Source organism: Alnus glutinosa, chromosome 5 (genome assembly GCF_958979055.1).
Source record: "Alnus glutinosa chromosome 5, dhAlnGlut1.1, whole genome shotgun sequence".
NCBI lineage: Eukaryota > Viridiplantae > Streptophyta > Magnoliopsida > Fagales > Betulaceae > Alnus > Alnus glutinosa.
In genome coordinates this window covers 23,553,699-23,577,428 of record NC_084890.1, presented here as the reverse complement: position 1 = coordinate 23,577,428, position 23,730 = coordinate 23,553,699, and the positions used below count along the sequence as shown (strand labels likewise).

At 37.1% G+C, this 23,730-nt stretch overlaps 2 protein-coding genes and 1 long non-coding RNA gene across 13 annotated transcripts; 2 read left to right on the top strand and 1 right to left on the bottom strand.

The window, feature by feature from the left end:
- Positions 1-1,098: 1,098 nt before the first annotated feature.
- Positions 1,099-3,404, top strand: LOC133869745 (uncharacterized). 2 transcript variants are annotated; one of them, XR_009900515.1, is made up of 5 exons: positions 1,099-1,300; positions 1,385-1,698; positions 1,787-2,263; positions 2,491-2,629; positions 3,119-3,404. It is a non-coding gene; the product is annotated as an uncharacterized LOC133869745 (long non-coding RNA). The 2 variants fall into 2 exon arrangements; XR_009900514.1 differs by having other exon boundaries at positions 2,533-2,629; positions 3,119-3,403.
- A 1,438-nt stretch (positions 3,405-4,842) lies between these two features.
- Positions 4,843-10,957, bottom strand: LOC133867675 (ras-related protein RABC2a-like). 10 transcript variants are annotated; one of them, XR_009900138.1, is made up of 6 exons: positions 10,390-10,957; positions 9,437-9,557; positions 8,288-8,356; positions 7,448-7,513; positions 5,370-6,609; positions 4,843-5,305 (listed from the first exon to the last, which is right to left on the bottom strand). XR_009900138.1 is itself a non-coding variant. In XM_062304432.1 (5 exons), exons 2-5 carry the CDS (start codon positions 9,432-9,434, stop codon positions 5,102-5,104), a joined length of 342 nt encoding a protein of 113 aa, XP_062160416.1. In that variant the 5' UTR covers positions 9,435-9,557; positions 10,364-10,957; the 3' UTR covers positions 4,843-5,101. The 10 variants fall into 10 exon arrangements, 4 of the variants coding, with proteins under 4 accessions (XP_062160416.1, XP_062160414.1, XP_062160413.1 ...); XR_009900139.1 differs by having other exon boundaries at positions 5,428-6,609; XR_009900137.1 differs by having other exon boundaries at positions 4,843-5,505; positions 6,544-6,609; positions 10,390-10,953.
- Positions 10,958-18,497: 7,540 nt separating this feature from the next.
- LOC133867643 (cationic amino acid transporter 1-like) lies at positions 18,498-22,498 on the top strand. The gene is made up of 3 exons (XM_062304393.1): positions 18,498-19,051; positions 20,430-21,028; positions 21,550-22,498. The coding sequence occupies exons 1-3, from the start codon at positions 18,640-18,642 to the stop codon at positions 22,321-22,323; spliced, it is 1,785 nt and encodes a 594-aa protein (XP_062160377.1). The 5' UTR covers positions 18,498-18,639; the 3' UTR covers positions 22,324-22,498.
- The last annotated feature ends 1,232 nt before the right edge of the window (positions 22,499-23,730 follow it).

Here is a 23,730-nt window from a genome sequence, read left to right as displayed (position 1 = left end):
AGTATCAAGGGCTTGAAGATTAATAATAATAATAATAATAATAATAATAAGCAAAATTACCTAGGGGCTTTGACATATATAATGAGACACGGCATCTTCTCATCGTTCATACTTCCATATCAATATAAGCATATATGGTCTTCGAATACGACTCCCACTTCTCTTTCAAACTGTACACCTGTTAATGTCAATGAGTTATCCATTTGACCAAATACGGATGTGTGACAACCGCAATTCTTCACAAGGGGTGCGCCCATCCCCTTATCTCTTTCGTAAACGAGATGATCCACACATCTTTTTAAAAACACGTGTGCCAATCAAATGCATTATGAATATATGTCAATTTAATAAATTAAATTAAAGAAAATTACCTCAAGCTAAAATTTGAAGGAATATTTTGTCCTTTTGTTTAAATAGAGTTTTCATTTCTAAAAAATAAAAAATTATAGATAGTAAAACCTTTTAATTTTTTTTCTTCTTCTAGTTATGATACGAGACAAAGGTGAAAATAATTTTAAATATTTTATAGGTTGAGTTGTTTGTAAATTTTTTTTATTCTTTTATTAAAATGTAAAAAACTATGTTAAAAGAGAAACAACTAACAAATCCAATAATAGTTTTAAAAATAAAAAATTAAAAGAAAGATCAAGAAGGAAGAAAATGTACAGAACGTCTGATGTTAAAAATTGCTAATGAAGCCCTTTATTATTTTACAAAAGGAAAAATTACATTTAAGCGTCCCACACTACCAAAAGAGTTTCAAAAAAACCTTTCATTTTTTTGTCAAAATATGCTTATAATACTCATGCCACATGCAATTTTTCAATTAAAAAATAATAAAAATAAAATTTAAAAACTAAAAATAATATATATATATATATATGGGGATGGCCGGCCACTCCGGTATTGGCAGCCATCCCTATATTTTAAATTAAATTTAATTCTATTATTTTTTTAATTGAAAATTACCATTATAGACATATTTCCACAAAATTAATATTTTTTTAAATCTTTTGATAATTTGAAAAGTCATTTGATGGCGACCTCGAAACGACCTATAGCTTAATGGTCTAAAACATAATTTTTCCTTTACAAAATTTTCCGGAAAGGAAGGAGAAAAGAAACACAAAGATCAACAGATTCAGGTCGTCCAAGTCTGCCAGTTCATACCTTCAAACTCTTTAATGAAGAAAGATTTAGATCACAGCTCACATAATCAGAAAGCAAGCAAGCTCAGAAGAAAAAATAAATACCAAGCAAAATGCGTGATGTGTCAATTTTGAATTGGCTATGTTCCCAGGTAAATTTTTAGAATGACTTGATAGTATTGTGTTATTAAAATGCATTCATTTTAGAGTCTGAATATTGAAGCTGATATTTTCAGGTTGATATACGGTGGGTCTTGACTATGGATCCTCTCCCTTTGAGCCAGGAAGTATTGCTTCAATTGTTTTGGCTTTTACCCTATTCTATCAATACCAATCCAACCGAAATAATTGCTTGGATGACAGACGTTTTTAATTCCATAATCCCAACTGATCCCGCAATTGAAATGCATGTGCGGCCCATCTTCAATGAAGTCTATGCCACACTCAACCATCTAAGTGTCTTGCCCACAATTACCGATGCTGTGCGATCAATTATTTGTCTTCTGATGAAGTCTTTACTTCCACCTTGAAACCAATATGATAGTTAATGGTATTTGATGCACATTTTGGTTGTCGTTATGTTTTCTTGAGACGAATATAATAGTCCTATTTTATAATATGTATGTGTTTTCTTGCAGAGCTAAAATGAATATTTTGTGTGGGAGTTGTAATGGAGCTGGCTTTCAAATAGACTTCTCAATGTACTGAAAAAGATATATGATGTTCATATATATTGTGTACTAGTTAAAGAGGTTGAGGTGAATTTTGATAAAGTGTTCAAGCTTTTTGGATGGTGTATGCATGAAATGGCATGATTTATATTATTTTCTTTACATTTTGTTCTGGAATCTTCTTCTTCTTCTTCTTCTTCTTCTTCTTCTTTTTTTTTTTTTCCTTTTTCTTTTTTATTTGCTTGGATGTTAGGTTTTTGAGTTCTTTTCATAAGATCTGAGAGAGCATGGGCCGAGGAGTTAGCAGCAGTGGAGGACAGCGTTCATTGGGCTATCTGTTTGGGAGTGGAGAGGCTCCTAAACCAGCTGCAACTAATGCTGAAACTGCTCCAAACCTGCTGAATTTAAACTCATTAGCAACGCAGACCTCAATTATTCGCCATGGTACTCTCTTTCAATCTCGGACCTTTCAAGCATTATATTTCTCTGATCTCTACTACTTGTTTGTATTTCTTCCTTCGTGGTTATGGTATATGGGGCTTGGCTAGATTGAGCTTAGCAATGATCTAGCTAGGTGCTGAGTGTTATCTTTAAGGAGGATTTAGGCCAAAAGGGGGAGGAATTAAAATACCTACGCTCAAAAGTTTTTTTCCCTTAATTTCACCATGCAGATTTTGCACATTCACTTGGAATTGAAATTTGATTGTATCTAGGGATGGAAGCAAATTATCTACACGAGATTTGCAAAAAATGGTTCAAGCTTTGCCACAGTACACTGAGCAAGTTGACAAGATTTCTGTCCATGTGGAGGTTAGTCTTCTTCTTTCAGCAAGTGTCATATTTTCTTGTTGAATGTAACATGTGGTGTTTATATCAAAGACATATGAAGTACTATAGCCATCCACATGCAACCTGAGAAAAACTTTTTTGTTCTTTCTTTCTTTCTTTCCCAATTCTTTTGGTGTTTGAGAAAGTTCAAGTTGCTGTGTAATATTTTTATAAACTAGTTCAGTCTTGAACCAAGAGAAAGTAGAAAAGAAAAAGATTACAGCACCATCTTTACTGTCAACATAAGTAGAGCAAACATGCAAGTCTACAAAAGTTGCTCATAGCTTTTATCTGCAAAACCTGGAGTCTTGTGTTCGGAATATATTCTACCATCTGATACTTTGCTCTAAGAGTACAATTAGAAACAACTATTTTTTTAAAGCAGTTGAGAATATCATAAAGAGTTTTCTGGGTGAATCCAGTGGCATGTTTGTTCCATTCTGATTGTTTCTTTTGGTTATTTCATTACAGATTGCAGGAAAAATTAACAGAATTATTAGAGAGATGGGACTTCAAGAAATTGGGCAACTGGAGCAGGATCTAGTTTTTGGAGATGTAGGAGCCAAGGATGTTATTAATTTTCTGATTACTTTTCCTGGATCTCCGCTTCACCTGAAGGAATAACTTATCATACTAAGTCCATTCAGTGCTTACTTCGCAACCTGAAATTACCTTTTTGTTTTTTTAAGACCAGCAAGATGGTTGTTACTTGGTTGTGTTTGTAATTAAATGCAATGTAAGAGTAAAAAAAGTTGGTTCATGTTGAGGAGCCTGAGATTTGATTCCAAACTTCCCTCTAAGGATAATTAAAATATAATTCACTGACCGCACAACTGTATAACCGCTTTCAAAAAACGTTTATAACGGCTTAGGCGGAAGCAATTAGCGATTATAGGATTTGAGAAAAGCGGTTAATAACCGATAACCGCTTATATATATATATATATGAACATCTTTTTCTTTTAGCCTTTAGGGTTTCACTTCATTCTTCATTTCCTCACCTTGCCGCCGCTCACCCCTTTGCCTTTAACCTCTCCAGCACCATTCTTCTCCACTCAACTCATGCCTCGTCTCGTATCCACCGCCGCTACTCTGTAGTCCGTAAGCATCTCTACTCTTTCTCTCGCTTTCTTTCCCTATATCTTGAAAAAAAACTCTCTGAAACGACCATTCAGCGAATCACCATATCCTAGCGATTCGCTTTCCATTGTTGCGTTTGTCTCAGCTTTTTTAGAGTTTGTGCAATTTTGATTTCTGTGATTTTAAATTGCTTGTGTTAGGGTTTTTCATTTTAGGGTTTTGGTTGTGGAGGACTGATTGAGAGTTTCAGTTTTAAGGTTTCATTTTTTTTTGTGTATTTGAGCTCCAACCGAGTGGGTGTTAGTTTTTTTATAAAAATTTTGGGTTGATTTTAATGTCGGCAGGTCGAAGTTTGGATTTGTATGCTTTTTCGTTTTTACATTGTTTGATTTTGATTTTGATATTGATATTGATTTGGATGGTTTTCCGTTGCTTCAAACCGTGCGACGAGGAGTCCGCAGGAAAGGAATACGGATTGTATTTGTATTTGTATTTGTGTTTGGATTTGTTCGGCTTTTGGATTTCATATCTGCACCAAAACCAGCCCAAAAGTGGCTGAAACAGGCCCAAAACAGGTCTAAAACCAGCCCAAAAATGGTCCAAAATCAGCCCAAAACCCAAATTGAAAAGTGGTTATAAAACCGCCGGTTATTTTTTCAATAACAGCCTCCGCCTAGGCGGTTAGCTGTTAGCGGCTTTAGCCAATAACTGTCAGTTATAACTGTTTGTACACCCCCACCTTATATATATGAGAAATGTTTGAACTTCAAACAATTTTGATTTGCCAAAAGTCCGTGAAATAGTGTAAGTGATAAGAAAGAAAGAGATTTGTTATTTTTTTCGACTCTAGTTCATCTCTAGTTTGATATCTTCTTTTGTCACTCGTTCAAGATGGAAACTGAAGCCTCCAAAACTGTATGGAGCTGCTCCCTTAAACCATAAACATAAAATAAAACTTAATTGTAGATATCAAAGAATAAAACTTGAAATAGCTTCTCTAGCATTCACTTGCTAGTTACATCCAAAACGTTTTTGAGAACATTTCTAAAAGTCTTCATCAATAATTGAAAACACATTCTCTAGAGATCCCAAATTTGTCCATTTAACAATATGGGTTTGACTAATCAAGTACTGATTTTATAGAGCAACTTCCATTAAAAATTAAATTCAGAATTTCTATTGTTCAACTAATAAGAACGTAAAATATCTGACAATTACCATTTTTAACCTAATAATGTTTCCATCATTTCATTCTAACATCAAGTAGCTAACTTTAGAACCACTATAACCACTGAGATAAATTACGAGGCCCAAAATGATTACGACTACTGCTGCCCAAAACATCTTTCTATTACTTTGACCCAGACCTAACTCTTATTGAAGTCTAGCATATTGCTCCTTGTGTTTTGTTTCAATCAGTTTCTCAAGGCTGTTAATATTGGTCATTGTCATCTTCTCAACTTTATCAATATTGGCCCGTCTACCTTCCTCCATATCTCTCATATGTTCCTCCAATCTCTTCGCATAAGAAGTCATTTGGTTATTAGCCCACTTAAAAAAATCACAGTCATCAACTTCCTACGTGAAAACATAAGAATAAATGTCATAAACTATAAATCACAATTAATTAATTTAAAATTACCTTATACTTTATACAGCCATATCACTTTCTTCCGGGGTTGTCACTAGTCCATGAGTACCTTAGACGTGCACGCTCTCCACAGTAACATAATGGAGGAGGTATTGACGCATCACTATTTACCGACATTTTTTTGGGCCTACGCAAAATAATAATAATAATAATAATGGGTAATTACCTTTTCCCCCCATGAACTACCAAAAAATGCGCGATGCCCCCATGAACTACCAATTCGATCAAAATAGAGCATTTAACTACCAAAGACAACAATTTTTCCCCCTTCCGTCAGTTAAAGGGGTTAAAACAAACGGTCAACGGGTCACGTGACCGTCACACGCCGTTTTACCCTCATTTTCTTCATATTTCCTCCCCGTGAACTACCACCATCTTCCTCTTTCCCCCCATGAACTACCACTATCTTCCAACATGCCCCAAGTAAAACAGCACATGACCCGTTAACTGTTTCTTTTAACCACTCTAACTGACAGAATGGGGCAAAATGATTATCTTTGGTAGTTGAATGCTCTATTTTGGTCGAGTTGGTAGTTCATAGGGGCATCGCGCATTTTTTGGTAGTTCATAGAGAGAAAAGGTAATTACCCCTAATAATAATCATGCCAATAGGGTAAACTTTTCAATAGTGCATAAAAAGAATTGTGAATGCTTCATTCGACTACTCATTTATTGCAATCCTTCCATTAAACTTTAAATTTCGGCACCTTACTCCCTAATTTTGGCACAAATTTGAAAGGCAACTATCCATTTATTAGTGAATTCCTATGAGCTACATATAATACAAGCAGGATGATTGATAAAGATAAAGGTCCACACACTACATGCATCTATTAGGAACATAATATAGAGGACAAAATCCCCAAAAAAGGGAGTCATTATTAAAGTTATTTCTCACAATTTAATTTCACAGACAATTACTTTAATTACCCATATTATTCTAGAGATAATATCTAGGCAAATAAGGAGTTTTTGATAAATCAACTTGTTTAATTTTTTGAAACAAAATATAGAACTTCCTTGAATGGTATTTTTTGAAACAATTGCTGCTGGCACTGTTAAGCATAGTCAATTTCAACAATGTTGTCCCTATTTCTTTAACACACACATATATATTAAAAGAGAAATGGGCAAGTTTAAGACAAGATGAAAATCATAAACTAACCAAAAGAGTCTAGCAGAGATTGGGCAGGCAGATGATTGTTGCCTTAAGCTGACACTTCTCAAGAGCCTATAGATGAAAATGATAAAACATATATATTTTTTAAAGAATAAGTAGATCTATATATTAACAAAAGAATCAACTGTAAAAACAAAGGGAAACAACTCTGAAACAAAACACCTTACAACCAGAAATTGTCTCTAGACAAACAACCAAACAAAAATACAAAAGAAACAACTGAGCAGCAAGCATGACTACCTAAAGATTCTTTTCATAGCTACAGAAGGACAAACAAAGCCTTAAAAGAAAGTTTGTTTCCCTCTGACTGGTTCAATGTAAAATAGGTTTCTGAACAAGGTACCGTGTTTTAGATCTTGGCATCAGTCAAACTTAGATAATAGATGTGAAAAAGATCAGGGATATCTTTGGAGTTGAAACACAATGGTGTTTTGTTTTTTTGTTTTTTTTTTTAAGTAATCGCTAGTTCACTAAAACGTGAAACACAGTGGCTTTATGAAACAAAAATATTAAAGAGTGGCATTCATAAAATAAGTTTGTAACCAAATATGAGTAAAGAAATGTTATTCACTTTTGTATAAAGTGTCTCTGCACTACACCAGAGTTAACCTTGGCAGTGCAAGGATGAGTGATGTATGCCAATATACAAGATGATTATCACATTAGTGAATATTCTTCATCTTAGCTGTAAATCTGACAGAAGACCATGCTCAAACTTTTTTTTATATAACATTTCAGCAGAAATAAGAGGGGCAGCAGCAAGTGCACTAAAACACTGATTAATTACATGTTGCAACCAAAACAACATTTGCTCACACCAATTTACGAAAGTGGATATTCCCATGAATGATTCAAAGAAGAACATGACTAAAGGTTGTTGCTAGCATACCAAGAATGATCCCCTGGGCACCTCTATAATAAGAGCTTGTTAATGTTCTGAACCTCTCCTGTCCAGCTGCAACAGACATTACATTTTCCTAAGTCAATCATGATTCATTTAGGCTGTCAAACAATTTCTCAATGAATATTTCGCAACAAAAGTTACAGACACAATCATGAAATGACAAAGAGCATAAGATAAGTTCTATCGATGAAGCCTAGAGTCAGTGCATTATACATTTACCTTCTAACTTCATGATAGAATTAAAAATTGCACAGAGTAGCGTAAAGAGTGAACTGAATGTAAAGGTCAGTTATCTTGTTAAATATTGTAAAACTGCCAAAATCTTTGTTAGAGAGCCTCAGAACTCAAAAATCCGCTGCTATAAAATCTCCAGTGAAACATCATTATAAGGTCACTAGTTCCATTACATGCAAAATGACATGTTTGATGCATTAAAATAACACTACTACTGAAAAACTGGGAAAATAGAAGACTTGTGTATTGCAAGTACAGATAAGATTCCAGATTCAAGTTGAAAAAATGGAAACAATTCTCCACTAAAGGAGTGAGAAAAAAGTGCAGCAGTTGTTGGCAGCTTAAGTTGAACAAAAAAATAATCACGAAATTCTTATTTGACAAAATTCCGCTCCTGCAACTTAATAGCCCCACAAGAGGGCATGGTAATGAAGCAATAGCAAATGTACAAAACGGTGAGGGGAAAAGAAAATTGTGAATCTTTCAACACTGTAGGAGAGAGCTGGCAGGATTCTTTAACATACAGACGGATATCTTTAAATTTCCAATTAGAAACATATAGTGAGAGAATGGACTACTGCCACTACTTACCAGTGTCCCAAATTGTGAGCTTCAATTTCTTCCCGCCGACTGTGAGCAGCTTGATCTTAAAATCCACACCTACAAACAATAAGAACTACTATATATGCATCACATAAGCTACTCAACCCGTCAAAAGGGATAAAAATGCTTGCATTGATTGTTCAAAATTAAATATAAGAACTTCCAAAGAGAAGTGATTATATATTTATTACGTAGACAACATTTTGCAATAACTAATTTAGAAGAACAAAGCTTTGAAGAAAAAAGAAAACACATTTTTAAGGTTCTCATACTTAAAAAAATTCACAAATTCAATCAATTTATTAACTGGGTGCCTTTTGATGAGTCTCAAATAGTCAAATTGTAGGGCAGCTAAAGTAACTAGAACACTCAAAAGAATCTTATTATATATAATCTCCTATAATTTTCAATCACTTAAATTTGTATGAATCTTTTTATAGATCCAACAGTGTTTACCTCTCTTTGGTTGCTAAGAAATCGTGGAAAAAGAAAGATGACATAAACTTTCTACAAAATCTTTCATATGTAGTCATGCTTGCTGCTCATTATTATTTGAATTTTTGTTCTCTATTTAAGCGCATAGTGCAGATTTTGGATGTTTTGGAATAGTTGTCGAATAAATATGATATGATCGTTTCCATGAAAACAACTTTCTTCAGAGAATGTGGGGTTTCTTCACTCAAGAAAATGTTCAAATTTCTGGCGATTAGTGATTACCCAAGGGTCATTAGATGTTTTAATTGTATGAGAAAGAATATTAAATTCAGCAACTCAAGTTTGACAAAAACAGTTATGTTTGTGGTTCAACCCTCTTAGACACATTTGTGAAACTCCCCTTGGACATTCCTTCACGTAATTCCAAAGTCCATTTTGTAATGCCGGAGTCAAGACTCAAGGACAAACAACATGAAAATTAGCAATCAGAAAAGAAGAAAACAAACTTCTATGTAAAATCAATAAATCAGCTAGGTAATGAATTTGGGATCTCCAGATAAATTTTATATATATATATATATATATATATATTCATTGACAGCCTTATGCACAATACATACACAACAAGTCTTTATAACAACACACATGATGATGATATTAGGACACAAATGATAGTGTAAACAGCACAAGAACCTCTCATACTTGAAGCATATTTTAGAACTTGGTGATAAGAATCAGCCCTGCTTCTAGTCAAGCAAATCCAGGAGAATGGCCCCTATGGTTGGGGAGGTCAATAAACAGAGCAACTCTGTCATTCCTTGGCCTGAAAGATTCACACTAGACAATGTTATATGTAGTAACATGATTTGGATTATTAAAATAACACTGCATAATCATCAACAAAGGTCAGAAACTGGGTTATTAGAACCAGGCATATGTTGGGAACACTTTAAGAGCCAGCCCAAGGGACAAATCAATGCAAATTTTATACTGGAGGATGGATTATGAACTGACAACTGCAAGGCTAGAAAAACTACATAAGTGAAGAAAACAATTGAGCAAAACTCACAGACATAGCGCAATTGAGACAAACTTCAAACCCCTAAGTACTTGCAACAATTTAATCCAAATCAGCATTCTGATTAATCCTAAGAACAGCAAATTATTATTGGATCATTGGTACGCTGAAACAAACTATGGTCAGTGTCCAACAAAAGCAAATCAGGTTGATCCTACAGAGAAAGTAGAGTTGAACAAATGGAAGTGCCGTCTCCATATAGGAAGTCTCAAGATCGAGAAACTGTAGGAAACATCTTAAAGTCTATATTTCGCTCAGAGTACAATCAGCACGTAGCTCAAAATAAGTAGATGTTACTCCATTTTTCTTGCAACTGTTTTGTGCTGTATTTCATTGCTATTTGTTTTTTGCTTCTTCCCTAACATTATCTAGTCAATGAAAAAATGAAAATCACAACAATTAAAAAAGGTTCTAAGTAATAGAGGAACCACAGCTCTAGAGTGCAACAACTGCCCATTTTAGGAGATTCCTACAAAATATTGTTTTTTTACGTTTTTAAGTTCAGTCTAGAAATTTTCATGTGCGTCCTGATTCAGTATTACCATAGCTACCTTCTAAACTGGTTCCTTTTTCGTACCACTTGTTTTTTATTTGTAGCAATAGATTCGGCCAGAGAGAGAGAGAGCCTGTTTTTTTTAGCCGGAGAGGAACGCCAGACGACGGAGGAGGCCGACCGCCGAGAGGGACGGGGGCTATCGGTGACTGAGCTACGGACGATGCAGAGAGAGAGAGAGAGAGAGGGGGGGGGGACCGCCGGAGAGGGATGCCGGACGCCGAGAGGGACGGGGACTGTACGGATGATGTCGTTGAGAGAGAGAGAGAGAGAGAACCTGTTTTTTTTAGCCGGAGAGGGACGCTGGACGACGGAGGAGGCTGACCGTCGAGAGGGACGGGGACTACCGGCAACTGAGCTACGGATGATGCAGAGAGAGAGAGAGAAAGAGGGGGACTACTGGAGAAGGACGCCGGACGCCGAGAGGGACAAGGACTATACGAATGATGCAGTTGAGAGAGAGAGGGGGGGACTGCCAAAAAGGAGAGTGACGCCGGACGCCGAGAGAGACAGGGATTGTATGGATGAGAAATTTCAAAGATAGAGAGAGGGGGAGGGGCAGCGTTGGAAGGGAAATGAAATATCATTTCCCTCCAACCAGTTTTCAGGCCACACAAAAAGAAAAATGAACAAAACAAAATTTAAAACCAAGCTTCCACGTCAGCTTGTTGGGCTGTTTTTTTTATTTTTATTTTTATTTTTATTTTATTATAAGTACAAAAGGAGAACAACAAAGCAAACAAAACAACTTAAGGAACTAGAAAAGGAAAAGAGGAATCCGTTCCAAAACATGGAGGAAAGGTTCCAGAAGCTAATAGACTAGAAGAGTTGGGAATGCAGCTAGAAGCAAATCTAGTTGCGGCCCAGTAAGCCACATGGTGGGCACAGAAATTTGCACTTCGGTTAACAGAGCTAGCGAACCAGAAAATGGAAAATGGAATGGCGGAAAGAAAATCAGAGATGACAGAAGCGATACGCCAATCTTGTGTAATCAATGGATTGTTGATGGCAAGATTAATAGTGAGAGAATCCCCTTCAAATATCATATGAGACAAACACAAAGAAGAGCAAAGCCGAGTTGGGAATGCAGCTAGAAGCAAATCTAGTTGCGGCCCAGTAAGCCACATGGTGGGCACAGAAATTTGCACTTCGGTTAACAGAGCTAGCGAACCAGCAAATGGAAAATGGAATGGCGGAAAGAAAATCAGAGATGACAGAAGCGATACGCCAATCTTGTGTAATCAATGGATTGTTGATGGCAAGATTAATAGTGAGAGAATCCCCTTCAAATATCATATGAGACAAACCCAAAGAAGAGCAAAGCCGAGCAGCAAGAAGAGCGGCAGACGCTTCTCCATACAAAGCCGCACAGGGTGGCCTAATCTGAGTAATACTTTTGACAATGAACCCATTGGAGTCACGACAAACTGCAGATTGTGCTAAGAAAGTAGAACGAATGGTTGTGTCATAGTTGATCTTGAAACAGCCAGGATCAGGCTTCTTCCATAATTCCTTCAAACGAGTGGTACTTGTAGACCATGCAGAGAAATGAATCTTAGAGATTTGATTAACAGAATGGGAAATTGATAAAGCATTGGGAATCAAACCTTCATGCAAAGCCTTATTACGCGAGTACCAGATCTGATCACAAGCAATCACTGCAAAAATCTGAAAGAAATGCGTATCCACTAGAGGAATACCTATCTTTTCCGGATGCAAGATAATAAGTAACCAATCAGCCATAGAAGCAACAGGCAAAGCAGAAATATCCAAAGGCCAAAAAGAGTTTCTCCAAATTACTCTTGCAATGGGACAGTAGAAAAATAAATGAAGCAAAGAGTCACTAGTATTAGAGCAAAGGGAACAAACTGTATCCAACCCAGACTAAATGACTAGAGAAATACGAGATTTTGTTGGAACAATGTTCCAAACTACTTTCCAGAGGAAAAGTTTAAGTCGATAATTAAGCTTAAGCTTCCAAAGACCTTTCCAGCTGGAAGCCGAAACTGGAGAAGGATGAAGAGGCCGCTGAGCAGAATAAAGATGATGCTCTGATTTGGTAGAAAAACTCCCCGAGGAGGAAACAATCCATAGGAGAGCATCAAAATCAGATCGAATTTTGATACGCATAATCTCTATCACCGATAATGAGTCAAACAAAAATTGTAGAAGAGATACATTCCAGGTTAGAGTAACAGGACAGATGAGATCAGATATTGCTAAAGGATATTGTGCAACCAAACAAGGCCTTCGAGGAGTAGGAACAAAATTTAGCATAGTAGGAATCCAAGGAGAAAATCAGATTGTTAGAGAACTCGAGATATGCAGAACATAACAAGAGCCTAATTTTAACAGGGGAACAATAGACTTAATACCATTCCACACATAGGATCCCAAACCCAAAGGACAAGAGATGAGCGAACCATATTTAATATATTTCTCCTTAAAAATAGATACCCAGAGGCAATCATGATTTGAGAGAATTTTCCACCCAAGTTTGGTGATAAGAGAAATATTGATATCCTTCATCAGACGAAAACCCATACCACCCTGATCCTTTGGTAGACATAATGAATTCCATGATTTAAGAGAAAGATTATGGTTTTTACCTTTAGGAAAACCCCACCAGAAATTCTTGAAAGATGTGTCCAAACGACAACAAAGAATGTCAGGGAACGGAAAAGAACTCATTGCATACGAAGGAATGGACAAAGCAACCACTTTAAGAAGAACTGACTTGCCAGCTTGAGAAAGTGTTTTTGCTCGCCAACCTTCAATCTTATTGTGCACTTTATCCAAAATATCCATAAAAGAATTCTGTTTAGATCTACCAAAAAACATAGGAAGACCCAAATGCTTTGCTGAAAGTGGAGTTTCAGAATAGGGAATAATAGCCAAAATACTTGCCTTTTTGAAGAGGAAGTATTCGGACTAAACAATATGTTTGACTTTCCCATATTTATTGACTGGCCGGACCACAGACTGTATTTTGCGAGACACTCTTTGATGATACCAGCCTGGAGAGAGCTAGCTTGTGTAAAAATAATCAAGTCATCCGCAAACAGGACATGGGTAAGAGGAAAGCATCCTCTAGCAACTTTATATCCTTGCAAATTTTGGTGAAGAAGTCTGGAAATAACCTCAGTACCCAAAATAAAAAGAAAAGGCGATAAAGGATCACCTTGACGTAAACCCCTAGAAGGCCGAAAAAGACCAAAAGGGGATCCATTTAACAGAACTGAGAATGAGGAAGTAGTAATACAAAGTCTGATCCAATTGATCCATTGAGGTTTGAAGCCCAGTTTCTCCATAATAATCAACAGAAATTCCCATTCCATTTTGTCAAATGCTTTCTCCATATCAATATTAACTGCCATATGGCCACCACGTCCACGTTTGGACTTAAGAAAGTGAAGCATCTCATGAGAAAGAATAGAATTGTCTTGGATATGACGACCTGGAACAAAAGCAGTCTGGAAAGGAGATATGAATTTAGACAGTAAAGGCTTAAGTCTATTAGGAAGGATTTTGGAAATAATCTTATAGATAATGTTGCACAGACTAATAGGACGAAAATGGTGAACCATAGAAGGGCCTAGTTTCTTGGGAACCAAAGTGATAAAAGTGTGATTCTGTTCCTTGAGCAGAGCATTAGAAGTAAAAAAATTCCCAATAGCCAGGAGAATAGTAGATTTTATGCAATCCCAATATTTAACATAAAATAAAGCTGTAAACCCATCAGGTCCAAGAGCTTTTTCACGACCCAGACTAAGCAAAGCTTCAAAAATTTCTGCTTCCCCAGGGATAGAACATAGTGAGAGGTTATCTAAATCCGAGATAACAGGATGAAAAAGATCCAAGAATTCCGGAGGGGAAGGTGGAGCAGTAGATGTGAATAATTGTTTGAAGCTATTCACAAAACAATTTCCAATATCAGTTTGATCAGAAAGCCACCCACCATTCGGAGTCTGGAGAAGAGAAATAGAGTTACGGCGTCGACGAATCAAAGTACTAGTATGAAAAAATCTGGTGTTTAAATCAGAAGCAGTAAGCCAAAGCTCTCTTGACTTTGTTTTCCAGAGAGACTTCTCCTGTTTTAAATATTCATCCAATAATTTCTGAAGATGGAGTTCCATTGCCAAATTAGGATCCGAAGGTGAAGCTTGTTGAACCTTGTCAAGCAAAGAGAGAGTAGTATCCAACTTGTGTTTAATATGACCAAAATAATGCTTATTCCAGTATTTGATTGCATCTTTGGTAATCTTTAACTTCTTAGATAAACAGAATGCAGGAGAACCTGCAATAAGCGCTGACCATGCTTCATCAATAACAATACCACAAGTAGGATCCCGAGTCCAAAAAGCCTCAAACCTAAAAGGCCGAGGAAGGGATTGAACAGGAGAATTAGAATTCAAAAGTAGAGGACTATGATCAGAAGTATGAGCTGGGAGATGGACAACCGAATAAGAAGGAAACGAAGTTATCCAAGAACTATTAGCAATCCCCCTGTCAAGACGCTCCTTAATCAAACTAGATCCCTATCGGTGATTTGACCAAGTATAAGGATTTCCACAGAAACCTAAATCAACCATTCCATAACCAAACCTAAATCAACCATTCCATAACCATCCATAAAATTAGTAAACGGATTGGAAGAATAAAAGTCAAAGGGCCAACCCCCCAATTTGTCATTTGGCGAGATAATAGCATTGAAATCCCCAATACAAATCCACGGATCATTATAAGAAGCTCCAAAAGCATCCATAGCATTCCAAAAATCAACACATAAATTCGTATAAGGAGGACCATAAACAAAAGTAAGCAAGCATTTAATGCATGGATCATCAGAATAGTGCCAAACACAGATTATATTACATGAAACATGAAAACAGACAATATTAACATCTGTTCGCCAAGCTAACAAAAGACCTCCCTTAGAACCAGAGGGAGGTGCATGAGTCATTAAAGAGAACCTCAGTTGACGCAAAATAGGGGTTGAAACCAAAGGAGACACTTTAGTTTCAGACAAAAACAAAATATCAGGATTATGTTTCCTGATCATAGCCCTAAGACTGCGAATTGTAGAGGCTTGGGCTAAACCCCTACAATTCCAAGACAAGGTAATCTTATGTCTGGAGGGGGCATGGCCAAGCCAGCCGCCTCAACTTGTGCAGAAGTATTAGCCCCTGCATGAGAGATAGAAGCCCCTACAAGAGAAGTAGAAGTCCCTGGAGGAGAACCGACATCCATCAAAATTAACTGAGTAACACTTCTAGATTTTTTTGCAACCTTATAAACTTTTTTCCCCAAGGTAGGTGACATTGGAACTGTAGATACATCCCTTGAATCCATCCTGGCAGTAGGGGAAGATTCTGCAAAAGAAGAATGGGTCACCAACAGAGATGTGTGGAATACTGGAGTGGTTGGCGCCGGTGGAGATTCCCTCAAAGCTGAAAGAGACTGTGCCGCCTGCATCAGTCGATCCTCATAACTACCAACAGAAGCAAACTTTTTTTATGAAAGGGGAAAAAGCTCAAATATTTCTGAAACAGCCATCTGTTTCTGTCCACTAGTCTTACTAAGCTCAGAGAGTGGAGAGGGATAGATATTATCAAGAGAGGGTTGGTCAGGGTGCTCTGAAGAGGTTGCTGCAAGGCCTTTTTTATGATATGGATAATGTCGAGTTACTGAACGAGTGGAATAAGTAGGCATTTTATGAGGTAAGGGTGCTGTAGGATAAACAAGATTAGGAACAGTCGAAGTGTAATGGTGAACTGGGGAAGGTGGCAGAGAGAGGACGGGTTTAGTGTATATTTGTGGAGGAAAGTTTGAAGGATGAGAGGAAGGTACCGTGTATGTAGGTGGAAGAGGAGGTTCACCAGAGACCATAGAAGGCAAGGAAGAATCAGTTGCTAGAGGACTAGCATGGAAGCTTGGAGAAACCAGAGGTCCAGGGGAAGAAGACGCAGGGGCCAGCAACGGCAGGCCAAGAGAAGAAGGTCCCTGACAGAAATGGAGAGCAGATGGGCCAAATAAAGTCAATCCAGAAGAGGAGTGCCCCATAACTCCAGTTAATTGCTGGGCCAATTGCAGATGGCCGGAGTGACAATGTTGAGTAGTAGCACCATGGAGAATGGGCCCAGAAATGGATGGCCTCAAAGCAGGAGGAGGAAGCCCATAAGTCAGTGGTCCAAAGCCAGGTGGATAGAACTTATCAGAAACACCCCTAGAACGAGATTCCCGAACCTGTTCAGCATGACCCGAAGAAGAGGATATTTTTGCCTTGCCTTTAGGACACTTGTCATGATTCAGCTGGTGAGACGTGGCAAGATAGGGATCATGGAAACCACCGTCAACTGGAGGAGGAGCAATATCCAGAAAAACCGAAGAAGCAACACCTTGCATTGGCTGAGCAGATTCAAGAAGAAACAGGCTAGATCCCAAATCACCATGTGAAGAAGCCGGGTGAGAATGGTAACCAGAACCCAAAGTCTCGGAACCAAGTTGAGAAGAGGAAGAATACAGCGCCTGGGAAGAAGCTGGTCGAGGAGGAGCGATTCTGGAAACCGAATAAACATAACCCCAAAGTGTATGAGTAAATAATTCCTGCTGATTAGGGGGGATAGGACCAGGGCAGAAAAACTTCCGATGACCAATCAAACCACAATAAACACAGTAATCAGCCAAACGTTCATACTGAAATCGAATCCAAATAGATGGAAGATCCAGACGAGGCAGAAAAAAAAACCCGGAATGAGGGGTTGTAAGACATTAATCAGAACACGAATACGAAGATGATGATGATGAGCAATAATCCCTTCTAAATCACCATTCTCAATATTAAGAACTTCAATACCAATAAACTTCCCTCTCTTGATTGCATTCACCGCAGTAAGATTTTGCAAGGGAAGACTATGAACTTGCACCCAAAAAGCACAAGAGGATAGATCAACTTCATCAATTGAAAATTCTGGGGGCCAAGGCTTAACAACTAACAAAGCACCTTTAACATTCCAAGGTCCATTATCTATGATCTTAGCAACCAAAACCTCAGAAGATACAGTAAACAAAAAACGATCACCTGGGATAAGATCAACCGTGAAAGAAGCAACAAATTTCTAGGTTTGAAAAAGAAAGTCACGAACCGTAACCAGTGATGGCGGATTGGGCGAGATGAGACGACCCAGAAGTCGAAAACCAGCCTCCTGAGGGAGAGAAATAGGCACCGACTCAAGGGGAAAAGGGTCATCACAATTGAGAGCAGCAGTAACATTGATAAGAGCATTACTAGCAGCTTCCCTACAAGGGATCTGTTCCCTAAATTTTAGGAAAAATTTTAAGAAAGTCAAAAAAACCATCCCACAGCAGCTTCCCTACAATTATCTGTTCCCTAGGAAGTGAACCGTGCTTCCCAATGCATTGGGAAGCACTGTTCACATCCCATTCAATTGTTTATTCTAAAAATATAATCTCTCTCTTACTTTATCTCTTTCTTTTCTTAGTTTTAATTAAAGTAAAAGTAACAAAATAATATTTTAATGATATAGGGAAAAATGAAGGGAAGCTGCTGTGGGGTGTTTTTTGATAGGGAAGCAAAAAGTAGTTTTATTCCCTACATTTAGGGAAAATGAAGAGGAAGGGAAGGGAAACTGCTAGGATTGCTCTAAGTGCCTGTAAGTTGGTGGAAACCAAAGCCGTATTGAGACAAAGAGAGACAGAGTGAAGATGGGGCCTACGAAAGTGGTTGTTAGATGGTGATTGGGAAAACAGGGAAAAGAACAAGGTGGGGACAAAGTGGAAAAGTAAGGGTGAGGAGTTTCTAGAGAGAAGTCAGACCTTCTCACTCTAGAATTTTAGGTACTAAAGGTTTGAGAAATGATCCATACACTCATTTCTCACAACAGCTTCACAACAAGCTGATGTGGCTGGTAATATTTTATTATTTTTTTACAAAAAGAAAACAAAACAAAACAAAAAAAATAATAAAATATTACAAGCCACATCAGCTTGTTGTGGGGCTGTTGTGAGAAATGAGTGTAGGGATCATTTCTCTTTTTCCAAACAAAATTTACATGCTCTTCTTCAAACAAGCTTAATTTCCTCCATTCTCTCTCTCTCTCTCTCTCTCTCTCTCTCTCTCTCTCTCTCTCTCTCTCTCTCTCTCTGTTTCCTGGCAACCAAACAGGGCGGGCGTACACAAAGATTATAATAGGATTTTTATTTTGAATTTTCTTTTCTGGATCTCATATTTTGTGTGGTGGTGGTCGAGACAGAATGGGAGAAGTGAACGGCGGCGATGAATGGATTAGGAGGAGGGGGTGCTCGTGCACAAAGGGCGATTTTCTACCTGAGGAATCGTTTCGGAACTGGGGCAACTACGGGAAGGCGCTGAAGGAGACTCCGATGAGGCTGAAGAATCGGGTTCTGACGCGCTCCATGGACCACACCGAGCTCGTGGAGGTGAAGGCTCGAAGCCAGCACGAGATGAAGAAGACGCTCAACTGGTGGGACCTAACGTGGTTTGGCATCGGCGCGGTCATTGGCGCTGGCATCTTCGTCCTAACCGGCCTCGAGGCCAGAGAACACGCCGGCCCCGCAGTCGCCTTGTCCTACGTCGTCTCCGGCATGTCCGCTTTGCTCTCCGTCTTCTGCTACACCGAGTTCGCCGTGGAGATCCCCGTAGCCGGTACGTACACAGAGCTTAATTTTTTTAGTGTTTTTTTTTTTTCTTCTAATTTTAACACTGCATATGGACAAAATCATTGTTAATCTACGAACTGAGATTTAGAAAACGAAAGAGTTAACGAATTTCGACGTCGTTCTTCTTCTTGTTTATTGGAGAAAGTAAACCGATTTTTTAACCTTTTCTGTTTGTCTTTGAATTACTCATCCTCCAAATGGACTGTTCAAGTCCTTTGGGCTGATCTAATTAAGCTGTTTCTCAAACATGAGGGCTAGCTGAAACGTTTCAGCCGAATTGTCCGTTCTCAAATTACAAGTCTTAAAATAGTTCTTGTTTGGGTTCAATTTCATTAATTCTCATTTCCAAGAAGCTAGGGTACGTATTAATTAGCATGGATTATCTCTGTGGCCCAATTTTGTTAATTGATACAAGTTAATAAATATCTGCCTCACATGCTTCTGGTCAACTAACTAAATTCTAGTCAACGAAGTCAATTATGCTACCGCTTAAAGTTTTAATTTATAAAATGAGAATATGCCATTTGACATGCTTTCAAACTAAAACACGCGCGATCCACTTATATATATATGTATATTTATTTCCATTCATTACTTCTAATCTTTTACTTCTTGTTTTATATTTTTATTTTATTTATTTAATATCTTATATGTAATACTTGCTATATGTCATTGATTTTAGTTGGTTGTTATTTCTTTTTACAAGTTCCAATTGCGTACAGTTTATATTAGTACATAACTAATTACATCCTATTTACAATACTGTTTTTTGCATATTTATTTCATCAATTATGAATGCATGGTCAAGGTATTTCATCAATTACTGTTGCATAGTTAATTATGGTGAGTTTGTGTATTATTAAAACTCAATGATCGGTATGTATAAAAAACGAGACATGTTACATGCACATCATTTGTACATTTTTTGTACATCACTTTTTTAAATCAACCATTGGATCTGTAGGACCCACATGTGAATTCTTGTGGGTCCTACAGATCCGATGGTTAATTTAGAAAAGTGATGTACAAATGATGTGCAAAAATCATTTCTCATAAAAAACAGTTGCATATGTTTGTTTACCAAATGTTTTCCATATATGAAATGAATTCAAAGTGAAAAAAAAAAAAAAAAAAAAAAAAAAAAAAAAAAAAAAAAGAGAGAGAGAGAAAAGAAAAAATTGTTTGGTTTTATTACATTATTTACATGATTGATCCTGAAGAAATTGTCAACTCACTAGTTAATATCTGCATAACGGCTGGAATTCATGACAACATCCTGCTAGCAAAGTTGAGCAACAGTTTTAATATGCAACTTCAAGACCTTCAATATATAGTTCCATGGTTAAATATTGTTTCCCTTTCAGGTGGATCATTTGCCTACCTAAGGGTAGAGCTCGGCGACTTCATGGCCTTCATTGCCGCCGGCAACATCCTACTTGAGTATGTTATCGTTGGAGCAATCCTTGCCCGTGCCTGGACATCCTACTTTGCCACACTCTGCAACCACCAACCAAACGATTTTCGCATTGTAGTCCACAGTTTCTCACCTGACTACAGAAATCTCGACCCCATAGCTGTCGTCGTCATCGCCGCAATTTGCGTCCTTGTAGTCCTGAGTACCAAGGGCTCTTCACGTTTCAATTATGTTGCCTCCATCATCCATGTTGTCGTCATTCTCTTTATCATCATCGCAGGCCTTATTAAAGCTGATACCAAGAATTACACCCCATTTACTCCTTTTGGAGCCCGTGGCATCTTTCAAGCGTCGGCAGTACTTTTCTTCGCTTATGTTGGATTTGATGCTATCTCAACCATGGCTGAAGAAACAAAGAATCCTGCTCGAGACATCCCCATTGGTCTTATAGGCTCAATGGTGATTACTACATTGGCATATTTTTTACTAGCGGTGACACTATGCCTTATGCAATCATACAAAACCATCAACGAGGATGCTCCATTTTCGGTATGGTCAAATTACCACTTATTTCAAAATATTTAGGTTAATTTGTATTTAGGATTTCAAAAAATGTGATTTAAAAAAAGTAAATTTAAAACTAGTGATTTGAAAACGCGGTTTTTTAAAATGCAATTAAGCATTTGGTAAAATCGTAAAATTGCACTTTGGCATTTAAAATGATGCGTTTTTAAAATCACACCCATTTCCCTGTGATTTTTACATTTTCAAATCATAATTTTTTTTAAAAACGCACTTAAAAACAATATATTTTATGCGATTTGGTTTAAAATTGCACTTTTAGTTTGCAAAATCATAATGCTAAACACACCCTCATATTCTAACACTAAACACATGAAATATTTAATTAAAAATAGGATGTGAATTGATATAGATAAGATTCAAACTCAAATCTTTGACTTTTATACTATTTTAAATTACTACATATTTCAAAAACTTAAACCGATAAAAAATAAAATTATTATTATTATTATTATTATTATTTAATTATTTAATTTATATTATGACAGGTAGCATTTGAAGTTGTTGGTTGGAATTGGGCTAAGTATGTAGTTGCTGCCGGTGCGCTGAAGGGGATGACGACCGTATTGCTGGTGGGAGCTGTTGGTCAGGCTCGATATCTCACACATATTGCAAGAACCCACATGTTGCCGCCATGGCTCGCCCATGTGAATGAGAGAACTGGGACACCCGTCAATGCCACAATAGTCATGCTCGTCGCCACGGCGGTCATTGGCTTCTTCACAAGCCTTAGTATTCTCTCCAACCTACTCTCTATCTCCACGCTGTTTGTCTTCATGCTCGTCGCTGTTGCCCTTCTCGTCCGCCGGTACTATGTCAGCGGGGTGACAACACAAACTGACCGTACAAAACTCGTCGTGTTTATTCTGCTGATTCTTGGATCTTCCATTGCAACTGCTACTTATTGGGCCACCAGTGATGGGTGGGTCGGGTACGTAATAACCGTCCCAATTTGGCTGACTGCAACCGTGGGGATTTGGATTTTTGTTCCACATGCAAGACAGCCAAAACTTTGGGGGGTTCCATTGGTGCCATGGCTGCCATCGTTATCCATCGCCATCAACATTTTCCTTCTTGGGTCGATAGACAAAGCTTCTTTTGCAAGGTTCGGCGTGTGGACTCTGATAATCTTGGTTTACTATTTCTTCATTGGATTGCATGCATCCTATGACACAGCCAAGGGATCTAGCAATGGAGAGGAGAGGAAGAATGCTGAAGAGGGTGGAGTAAGGGGCAACATTGCGTTCTATGGGAGTTTCTAATTAATCACAAGTGTGTGATGTAAGTGTGTAGTTGATGTTCATATTAATATTGTTAAGGAATCCTAGGTGTTTCACTTTTTCTAGCTTGTTATAATAATAAGTGTTTGTTCATGAAGAAAGCATTAAAATTATGTTTCAAAATGTTAAAATATAAATTAATTTATTAATTTCATCTCTTCTTAATTATCAGTTTAAGCTTTCGGTATAAGTGGTGGTTTAACAAAGTATCGAAGTCAAAAGTTATGAGGTATAGTAAAACGTTGACTATATCTTTCACCTCTTATTTTAATTAAATATTCAATGTCTTTCCTACCGATGTTTTGTTATTTAAGGGAAATTAGTGGATGGAAATTATATAATGAGACCAGCAACAAATATGGAAAAATTAGAAAGATGTTATTTGCATACATGTTCTAGACCAGAGCTTTGCACAACGTTCGTTTGCACTCTTTGTTGACTTTGAATAAATAAAAAATAAAAAAATATGACAACTAAGTATACAGAGCAAAGCTATTAAGTTGTCTCCATAAAAGAAGAAAAATGAAAAATGAAAGAATAAGAAGTAGAACAAAGAAACAAAAAAAAAAAAAAAAGTACGGTAGAACAAGATTAACTCATCAAGATTAATATATATGGCGGGAAAAATGCAAAACCAATCATTCTTATTACAATGATTTGCAATAAACTCTTTGTAGTAAAAAAAATATTATGAGAGCTTCCTATAATACCCCAAAATATTATATAGGATTAATTAAGCTTTGGAATAGCTAATGGGTTTGATAAGATTTGTTAGGATTAATTGTGGAAGTAAGAATGTTGACTTTTGTTCATGACCGAACGTTCGAGTCAAACCCTAATTCTAGACATTTTATGTTGAAAGTGTTGGGGATCATCTACATGCAGAGTAAGCGCAACGGAAAAATCAATCCCGTTTAAAATTTTGCTTCAAGATAAATAAAGCTAGATAAAACAATTACACAAATTTGTGGTACTTACAATTGAATTCGACCTCTCCTTGCATGTTGAATGATCAAGAACAAGTTCTTGACGTTCATAGTGTTTTTAATTAAACCTTCAAATCTTATCTTTGATGACTAATTATGACTATGAATGTGGACTCACAAACTATTATTAAATCAATAGAATAGGTAGAAGCATAAATTTGAAAAAAATTAAATATTCTCTCTTGAATATTTCTCACGACTCTCTTACACGTTCATGTGTCTTTTCACAAAACTATTTGTAAAACTTGAGTCTCAAAGTTTTTCAAATTATGAATCAACGAATTCTATCAATCAATGAATGTGTAATTTATGCTTCACTATGGTACTCTATTTATAGACTTAGATTTACAATTATGATTGAGATAAGAGATAAACTGGAATTGTAATAAAACTAGGATTGAAG